General features: G+C 40.6%; 1 protein-coding gene across 1 annotated transcript; it reads right to left on the minus strand.

Annotated features, from left to right (window-relative positions):
* Positions 1–1,055: 1,055 nt before the first annotated feature.
* On the minus strand, positions 1,056–8,965 carry LOC134335738 (group 3 secretory phospholipase A2). Its single transcript, XM_063018332.1, has 8 exons — positions 8,446–8,965; positions 6,828–6,960; positions 5,548–5,682; positions 3,313–3,617; positions 2,587–2,910; positions 1,592–1,721; positions 1,338–1,454; positions 1,056–1,255 (listed from the first exon to the last, which is right to left on the minus strand). The coding sequence occupies exons 1-8, from the start codon at positions 8,963–8,965 to the stop codon at positions 1,066–1,068; spliced, it is 1,854 nt and encodes a 617-aa protein (XP_062874402.1). The 3' UTR covers positions 1,056–1,065.
* Positions 8,966–10,841: the final 1,876 nt, after the last annotated feature.

Here is a 10,841-nt window from a genome sequence, read left to right on the forward strand (position 1 = left end):
AATATTAATAATTAAATAATAATGATAATACATTATAATAATAATTATAATAACAATTGCATGGTAATAATAATAACATAACAATAATGAAATAATAATAACAAACAACAATAATTATTATGATAATAATCTATTAATATCAATGAAATAATATTAATAGTGAAATAATATTGATAATAATTACATGATTATAATAATGTTAATGAAATAATGATAATGAAAATTATAATGATAATAACATGATAATAATAATAATAATAATAATAATAATAACAATGGCATGGTAATAATAATAATAACGTAATCAAAATAATGAAATAATAATAACAAACAATAATAATGATGATGATAATAATAATAATACTAATAGTGGAATAATATTAGTAATAATAGCATGATAATAATAATTATAATAATAATGATACTTCTACTAATACTACTATCACTTATAATAATAATAATAATAATAATAATAATAATAATTAATAATTATAATAATAATGATACTTCTAATACTACTACCACTCATAATAATAATAATAATAATAATAATAATAATAATAGAATAACAGGAACAATCATTATTATTATTTTGGTAGAAAACAGCATATTATATAATATCATAAAAATATCAGAAATATATTATAATAACACTATAATAATAAATAATATAAAATTATAGCAACATAATATTAATTAGAGATATTCATTTTCATCATTTTCATCACCCCCGTTTATCCCAGTGAGAATAATACTTATAATAAAGATAATAATAATTGTGGTATTATTGATGAACATTATTATTTGTAAACTATCTGACTGTGAAGTAATAATAATAATAATAATAATAATAATAATAATAATAATAATAATAATAATAATAATAATATAAAGATGACATTACCTGACTGAATAAACAAGCCAAATAATATAGGTTATGACATATTTATTAACATGACTTTACATTTACTTTGTTACACACTGGTGGTCAAATAAATGCATTTATTAATAATGTATAAAAAATAAATATATGCAAATGATTCTTTAATCCCACACATAGCAGTATCATAAATGTTTGGAAGGACTCTTCCTTACATGTTTAGAGCTTCTAAAAATCTTAACACAGTGTTTGTAAAGTTGATCCGGAACCGCTTTGTTTGCTGTCATTTTTCTATACTTGGCTGTATCTCGACCTTCTTCTGTTTTCATCAGTAATGACTCCAGCATTTTAGCCTTGGAAAGGACGGCAGGACAGCTATGGATACATAAAAAAAACATGAAAAAATGATATAAAAGTTTGAAAGAAATTGTTATATGCAAATTGTTCAGGTACAAACCCTGTCGTTTTGCGGCAATCTTTTGGATCAGCGTCTTCAATGCATGACGTGGACACTGACTTCAATACGAGTTTCAGAATGCTGGGGTTCTTCCATTTCTTTATATGGTCAGTCAGCCTGTAAAGGTGAGACCAAACATATAAAAGCCTAAATTTAATATAATAATATAATTCATTGGTTAGCATTGTCAGGGCTGAACATCGAATATAATAATTAGCAGAGCTGTCTATATTTTTGTATGTCTATGTAATAACCTGTGAATGCAGTCGCAGTGGTAGATTGTAGTCGATCCCGTGTTGTGATGTCCGTACACCCTCTCTGCGGGACGGACTCTGTACCTGCAGTCGTCTAAATGTCTGGCCACGTCACATACCGACGGAAATTCTGAAGAACAGAATGGAACCGGTGTCACTGCGAGCGTTTTAAAGTCGAGTAGGAAAAGTTAGGGTTAGGGTTTGGGTTAGGGTTAGGGTACACCTGATAAAATATGAATCAGTTTTAACTGGTTTGATTAAATTGAATTGCTTAATTTTAATGCATTTAGAGGACGTGTGTGATTGCAGCTCAGCAGTGGTAGGTGCCCAAATACCACGCAAATGGTGTTATCATCCGGACGGACGATTTAGAGTTGGAATGACGTTGATATCTCAAAATTTCAAAAAATGAATGGAAGTGAATGGGGCAAAAAAACAGGCGTGGCGGGTGAGCGGGTGCACGATTTTAGCGTGTCAAATTTTTACCCAATTGCGTTATGCTTCCTCTCTACTGGTGCTGACACCCACCCCAATTAAAGAAAGCGAGACTGTCACACGCCACCTCCGAAACGTGTGCAGTACTGACTGCATCTTTTCACCTGCACGAGGCGAGTTCATATGCGGATCAGCTTTGAGAGACACACGGAGAGACACACCCTGATCAGCATTATCATCAACCAGCCAGCAGAGGTCGTAATTGCACCAGTTATGAAGTCCCTATTCGGCTTGTCCTACCCTATGAACAACAGCCAATCGTCGATACGATGTATTCGAGATCCCAGCTCTGGAGTGCTAGCGTATTTTACCACTGTGCCACCTGGGCGGCCTGGTCCGGACGATTTAGAGTTGAAAAGGCATTGATAGCTTGAAAATTGCCTACTGCAATCGTAGTAATAATAATAAATAAACAAGCACTTTACCTTTTGATTTTCGATCTTCAGAAGATGAGTCCGTGCCATTCCAAGAAAAAGAACTGCTGGTTTTACGTTTCTCACTTGAAGTCTCCACGTTTCGTTTCAGATCGGTCATTTTCCGCACCTTGGTTCTAGATCTAGACGTCGTGGTCAGCGTCTTCTCCACGTCGATCGTCTTCCTCTTTACTGAGGCGTTCTCATTGACTGACGTCTTGATTTTCTTTTTCTTTTTTCTGACTGAACTCGTCCGGACACGTTTGTCCTTCTTTGAAAACGAAGTCGTGTTAAATTTCGGCTTGTCGTTCACCTCTGGAGGGAGAGGGAACGTCCTGGACTGTCTGATCTTAGTTACTCTGGTCGGTTTGGATTTCTTTTCAGGTTTCGGTGACTTACGGATGCTGGTCGCTACGGTTACAGATGATGGTCGATGCTGCTTTTTTGAGCTGCACGGCAAAACTTGATTGTTTTTTGTTGGTTTCTGGTTGGCCAAGGATGCGCTACTGTTTGTACACGTCACGAACTTCGTTTTTAATCCGTGGTCCAGCTTGCAGTCCTTTTTTATTGGCTCTTTTGACCTGAATGTATCTAGTCTAGACGATTCCTGGGAAACACACTTTTGATTAGACTTCAGATGTTTATAGCCTTCAGTTAACTGGGTTTGTGTGGCGGCTTGTGTGAGTTGCTTTTGAGGTTTGCTTTTTGAGTTTGAGGTCTGCTTTTCATTTGGTGACTTCATTACCGGAGCAACCTTTGTGCGTTTTGTCTTAGATGGTGCACCCGGCGGGCACGGAGCATTCTCATACGTACGTCCAGACGTCCGATTCTTCATTTGGCGGCAGTCGGGACGTGTCGTGTAAGATGTCGTTAAAAGCGTCTTTATTTTACCGTCTGTCTTCCCAGTTCTTCCAGGCGACACATACTCGGGACGTCCTACAGGAGCCACCAGAGCATAGCTCGTCTGAGGGTCGGAGGGTTTTCTCGGTTTAGGTTTCTTGTTTTTAGGTTTCGTCGGATGACCCGGCACGTTAGGAATGCTGGATTCTGAGCCCGTGGCATTATATGCGGCTTGATTTCGGAAAACCGCCAAAGGGCCGACCTGAGCTGATGTGCACCTGTGAGAGAAGATGGAATAACTCAATGTAAACAAGACAAACATTAACATACATGAGATTACACATGGCAAAAACTACTGTATATACAGTACAGTGCCAAGCATAAGCATTCAAACCTTAAAAGCACATCGCTGCCACACAAACCAGGTTAACTGAGGGCTATAAACCTGTGATGTCCAAATAAAAGTGTGTTTTCCAACAATCTTCTAGACTGGATTCATTCAGGTCAAAACAAGGACTGCAAGCAGGACCGTGGATTAAAAACAAAGCTCATAATGTTAAATCATTTATTCGCTCCAGGTGGAAGTCCCTCTAAATATCACGGTTTCTCTTTCACAGACTTGCCTGTTTATTCTCTGGAACCAGGAAGCTTGGCCTGGCGTCCTTATTTTTTTGGGAACTCAGTTCAGTTCTGTGCCTCTGGGAAAAGGAACTGCACCAAAGATGATGGAAGGTTCTTTATCCGAAGCCAGTTGTTGGATGCCATGCATGCATTGTCTCCAACTTGTCTCAGACAGACGGTGATGTGGTGGTGGCCAACTCTCGGTTCTGTGCTTAAATTTATTAAAAATCAAACCCTAAACCCTCTTATTCACAATCGTTTTAGGAACATTTGATGGGACACAATTGACTTGCAGTCAATACAGTTTGGAAAGGTACTCGCCCGGGTCTATAGCGCCCACGGTTTACACTGCATGACGATGCCAGTGACCTGAAGCATACAACCACGAACACTAGAGTGGCTCTATTAAATGTCTCAGTTAAAGTCCATACTTAAACCTGTGCAGAAAACAGAAGATATCAGTTCACAGCCTTATGCTATACAATCCGACAGAGCTGGAGGGAATTGGACATGAAGAATGGGATAAACTGCCTAAATCCAGAGTTTGTACAGATGTTTCTGAATCCATTGTATGTTTTTATTACGATAAATTTGCAAACTATAGCTGCACCTCTGCCTTTCCAGGACATTAGCCAATCACGTCCACTCGGATGCTCAACCAGTTAGGATCCACAGATCTCAGCAGTAATGGCTAGCACACTTTACCCCTGAGCCACCCAAGCTCCAAACGCCAGCAATCCAGGGGTCTGAACACTTTCTGATACTTTACTGATTTGGATGCCTTTAGGGGCGTGAACACTCACGCAAGCCGCCGTACTTGACAATAGGAAAAGAAGGCGGATTGACAGGAAATGAGTGTGTGGTTGAGTTTTCAGACACAAGCGGCAGACAAGCCAACACACGCAGCTAAATATTAAACCTGAAATATCTACGCTTCACTAGTCCTGGCTAGTCTCTGACTTCATAAGGGCATCTAAATATCTTCTGAAGTCGGTTTGTGATTAAGTGAAGTATGTTTGATTTATGCAGAATGAACGTAATTCATTAGGGAGATCGTACGTCCTCTTTCTCCTGGACATGTCTTCTTTTTTTGGACCTGAAAAATGCCCCCAGTTGGGATTTCTAAATCACCAAATACGGACTTCTCTTAAAAAATGCACTTGCGCAATTAAAAATGTACAGATTCTCGGTCGGGATCCTGGGGAAGCCGAATGCATGACCTGCAAAGTGTCCAATAATGATACAGAAGATGTTACTGCTGCAGAGGGAGTTTTTGCATTTCACACAGCTACAGATCAGTGGACTGTAGCACATTTGCCTTGTTAAAAAGTTTTTTCCTGATTCTGAAACAGCCTAAACATTTCCAAATGCGTGTACTAAGATAGGGGTTATAGCGCCACATTCTGGTGATGAACTATATGTGTCGTTTTTATTGTTTAGGTCCAAACCCTGAATAAAAAATGGAACTGAATAAGTTTATCTGACCTTAGTTACCCTGACAGGGAACCAGACGTGTACCAGACGTGTACCAGACGTACTATTTCCCTTTATTAATTTCTTATTTTATTTATTTAATCCAACACTCACATTCCGAACCAGTTCATTTGGGTGCATCGTTTCTTTTGGATTAGATCAAAGCAGCGTTGTTTAAGGATGTTGAAGAAGCTGTAGCCCACCATGTTAGAGACGGTGTCGTTAACGTCCAGGAGACATTGCTTAAACCTGTTAAAGAGGAAAATTTACAATTAGAACAAATAACAATGTTATTATACTGTACTGTATATTAATCTGTACTGTTAATTTAAACATAATACATGGATACACGGATAAGCCAAATCATTAGGACCCCCCCCAAAAAAAGTGCTTAGCAGATCAAGATTTTTTAAGCTACAATCTGATCCCACTGTGGTTTACAAGATGTAACATAGAGCCTCCACAAGGGGGCGCTCACGTACAAATTACATTTTATGTTTACATGCCTGTACTTATTATTATTATCTCTGTGACCCATTTAAGGGTGTATGACTCCCTCCGACCAGGGGGGAGACATAAAATTTTGGGCTGATGGTAGTTACCGTGGTGACGGGCATGGAGAGCATAATGCCTTCAGTGGCTTTGATAAGGGACAAACCGTTATACCCAGGCGACTGGGTTTAAGTTTCTCCTACGGTTGCCGCTACAGACCGCTTCTTTTCACCTGCACCAGGGTTCATATAGATATTTGTATCGCGCATGGAGAGCCACGCACCAATCTCCGTTATCTCCATTATAAGGAAACGTCAGTCATTGTCCCGCCCCTTACAGACACACAGCCAATCGTCGTGAGATCTCAGCCCTTGTGGTCTAGCGAGGTTCCACACTTGTCAATGCCCCCATTGTCCATGCAGACGCCCGATTGTTATTTGATAGCACCACTAAGATTCAAACCCTGGATCCCCAGTTCTCAGCAGTTATCTCCATTATCAACCAGCCAGTAGGGGGTCGCAATTGCAGCAGTTCTGAAGAAACAGGTCAGTCATCGTCCCGCCCCTTACAGACACAGCCAATCGTCGTGTGATTGCAGGACTGGTGGGCCAGTTTCCACACCTGTCAATGCGCCTCTGAATGGCTAGACTGTTTCTGCCATCTGTATCCCCCCCCATGTCCAAATGGACGCCCAAGATTCGAACCCTGGATCCCGAGATAGGACAAGCAGACTTCACCGCTCAGTCTGGATTTTTTTCTTCTTTTAAAAGGACCCCTTCAATGGAAAGGAAGCTTTGAAACCAGGTTAAAAAAGGATAAATTACGACTCTTCCTGTAGGGTCTGGAGATGTAACATGTTTGGAATGCGAATCCGGAATGCCTCGGAGCTGAGCACTAATCACCTGCGGTCGCAGTCGCAGTGCGAGATGGTGAACAGGGTCGGGTTGAAGATGCCGAAGTTTACGGTGAAGGGGCGAATGATGTGGTCGCAGTGATCGTGCTCTCGGCAGCAGCTGTCGACCCGCTCGAACATCCCTGAGAAATAGAGAGAAAATAATTATAGTCGTTTTTTAATCCTGCAAACCTGAAAAATGCTTCATTATGTTTACAGGCTCAAAACTTAATGACACAAAGATTTAGAGATCAAAGAGGGATCAAACGTGCTGCATAAAGTCGGATTTTCTGGAATTTTCCACCATGCCTGAGGCGAGCAGCAATCTAAAATGATCTTTACTAAATGGCACAAATTCCCACAGACATACTTCAAAGTCTTGCTTTGATTTTAATACCATTTGCTTTTGGAACATGGAATCCTGACAAGCTCATCTTTTGTCTGAATGGGCACAAATTCCCACAGACATACTACAGAAGTGATTGCTTGATTTTAATACCATTTGCTTTAGAAATAAGGATGCACCACAAGCTCGTAATTAGGCTGAATGGGCACAAATTCCCACAGACATACTTTAGAAGTGATCGCTTGATTTTAATACTGTTTGCTTTTGAAATGTGGATGCACCACAAGCTCATTATTTGACTGAATGGGCACACATTCCCACAGACATACTTCAAAGTCTCAATACAGTTTCCTTTTGAAACATAAATGCCCCACAAGCACATAATTTGGCTAAATGGGCACAAATTCCCACAGACATGTTTCAAAATCTTGCTTTGCTTTTGAGACGTGGATCCCAGACAAGCTCATCTTTTGACTGAATGGGCACAAATTCCCACAGACATACTTCAAAATCTTGCAAAAGCATTCTCAGAAGAGTGGATGCCCGACAAGCTCATCATTTGTCTGAATGAGCACAAATTCCCACAGACGTACTTTAACATCTTGCGAGAAACCTGCTTTTGAAATGTGAATGCCACACAAGTTTATATGGCTAAATGAGCACAAATTCCCACAGACATACTTCAAAGTCTGACGAGAAACCTGCTTGTGAAATGTGGATGCCCGACAAGCTCATCTTTTGTCTGAATGGCACAAATTCCCACAGACATACTTCAAAGTCTTGTGAGAAGCCTTTAATACAGTTTGCTTTTGAGACCTGGATCCCCGACAAGCTCATCTTTTGACTTGAATGGGCACAAATTCCCACAGACATACTTCAAAGTCTTACTTTGGTTTTAATACAGTTTGCTTTTGAAATGAGGATGCCTGACAAGCTCATTATTTGACTGAATGGCACCAATTCCCACAGACATACTTCAAAATCTTGTGAGAAGCCTTCTCAGAAGAGGTCGCTCGATTTGAATACAGTTTGCTTTTGAGACATGGATGCCCCACAAGCTCATTATTTGACAGAATGGGCACAAATTCCCACAGACGCACTTTAAAATGCTGTGAGAAGCCTTTAACACTACTGTTCGCTTTGGAAATGTGGCTAAATGAGCACAAATTCCCACAGAATGTACATGGTCATTTACATTTTCAGCATTTATTAGCAACCTGGTAGTGGTGGGGCTTGAACCAGCAACCTTCTGATTACTAGTCCAGTACCTGGCTGTACTTACCCAGCTGTTCGTATTCATCAGCGCTGCTTCCGTGGCCGCACCACAGCGTCCCAGGGAAGATCCATGCGCGCTTCTGTCGCTTTTTAACCCCCAGCTGTACCGGACTGCGCCTGTTAGAGCCGTAATTACGCATCCTGAAGTTACCAAAGTCGCTCGGTCGAAACGTACACGGACCCCCAGGCTCCAAAATCAGACTCACATTCAGCTGGAACGAGGCTGTATATAGATCCATGGTGCCTTCCTGCTCACCACATAACGACATGTAATCTCGAACCAGCCCCTGATCAGAGCTTACCGAACACTCTTCCATGTGTCGGTCATCCGTCCAAACGGTCCAGTAGAAAAGGAAAGACTCGTTCGAGGCTGTTTTGCGAAGGAAGCTGCACTGGGTACGTCCAAGAGCTGAAACGGTGCGAAAACAGAAGAGCTCATGTTGCCTGGTGTGCAGCAGTGAAGCTGTGGAGTAAAATAGCGCGATGGCAAAATGTGCGCAAATAATCCAATAAACTCCGACTTTCATAGCGCAAAAAATATCATTCAAATATAAAGAAAAAAGGCAAAAAAAAAAATAGAGAACAATTTAGTAGAACTAGAGAGTTTCAGGTCTCTCATCTAAAGAAACCATGTGTGCAAAATTATTATAATTTATTTATTTAGATATTTCAGTAGAAACAGTAAAATGACAGTAATCCTCATAGGCATATTTGTAAATATTAATATGAATTTATCAGTTTTTAAATTGGATCATTATTTTCCATCATGTTCTAACTCTGCAGTGTTGCTGCATTACTGTCCTTATACATAATGGTACTTTATTCCTACCGGCCTAGATTGGGCAGATTTGTACACACCCCCAAAGTAAAAAATCAGGTAGTAGGTGTGGCCTGGATTTTTCTACCTGGGAGACACGTATATAACGAACCTTACCTGTCTAGACTAGTTCAGATGTTTAGAACCGATGGAGAACTGCAGCTGTCAGAAGCAGCCAAGATATTGCTTTATATATATACCTGTATATATACAGTATATTATTGCAACATCATATATATGTGTATATGTATATACAGTGGGGGAAATAAGTATTTGATCCCCTGCTGATTTTGTAAGTTTACCCCCTTACAAAGACTTGAACAGTCTATAATTTTTATGGAAGGTTTATTTTAACAGAGAGAGACAGAATATCAACAAAAAATCCAGAAAAACAACATTAAATAAAAGTTATAAATTAATTTGTATTTAATTAAGGGAAATAAGTATTTGATCCCCTACCAACCAGCAAGAATTCTGACCCCCACAGACCGGTTATGTGCCCATGAGGCACACAAATTAGTCCTGTCCCTGTAGAAAAGACTCCTGTCACAGAATCAGTTTCTTCCGTTCAAATCTCTCGACCACCATGGGCAAGACCAAAGAGCTATCAAAGGACGTCAGGGACAAGATTGTAGACCTGCACAAGGCTGGAATGGGCTACAAGACCATCAGCAAGAAGCTTGGTGAGAAAGAGACCACTGTTGGTGCGATCATTCGAAAATAGAAGAAATACAAGATAACAGTCAATCACCCTCACTCTGGAGCTCCATGCAAGATCTCACCTGGTGGGGTAAGAATGATTCTGAGAAAGGTGAGGTCAGTCCAGAATTACACGGGAGGAGCTTGTCAATGATCTCAAGGGAGCTGGGAGCACAGTCACCAAGAAAACCATTAGGAACACACTTCGCCGTAATGGATTGAGATCCTGCAGTGCCCGCAAAGTCCCTCTGCTCAAGAAGGCTGATGTACAGGCCCGTCTGAAGTTTGCCAATGAACACCTGAATGATTCAGAGAAAGCTTGGGAGAATGTGATATGGTCAGATGAGACCAAAATTGAGCTCTTTGGCATCAACTCCACTCGCCGTGTTTGGAGGCAGAGAAATGCCCGGTGGGGATGGTGTTCTTGGGGTCATATCCAGCATTTCTCTGCTCCCAGCTCCCTTGAGATCATTGACAAGCTCCTCCCGTGTAATTCTGGACTGACCTCACCTTTCTCAGAATCATTCTTACCCCACCAGGTGAGATCTTGCATGGAGCTCCAGAGTGAGGGTGATTGACTGTGATCTTGTATTTCTTCCATTTTCTAATGATCGCACCAACAGTGGTCTCTTTCTCACCAAGCTTCTTGCTGATGGTCTTGTAGCCCATTCCAGCCTTGTGCAGGTCTACAATCTTGTCCCTGACGTCCTTTGATAGCTCTTTGGTCTTGCCCATGGTGGTCGAGAGATTTGAACGGAAGAAACTGATTCTGTGACAGGAGTCTTTTCTACAGGGACAGGACTAATTTGTGTGCCTCATGGGCACATAACCGGTCTGTGGGGGTCAGAATTCTTGCTGGTTGGTAGGGGATCAAATACTTATTTCCC

The sequence above is a fragment of the Trichomycterus rosablanca genome, chromosome 21, assembly GCF_030014385.1.
Source record: "Trichomycterus rosablanca isolate fTriRos1 chromosome 21, fTriRos1.hap1, whole genome shotgun sequence".
Classification (NCBI taxonomy): Eukaryota; Metazoa; Chordata; class Actinopteri; order Siluriformes; family Trichomycteridae; genus Trichomycterus; species Trichomycterus rosablanca.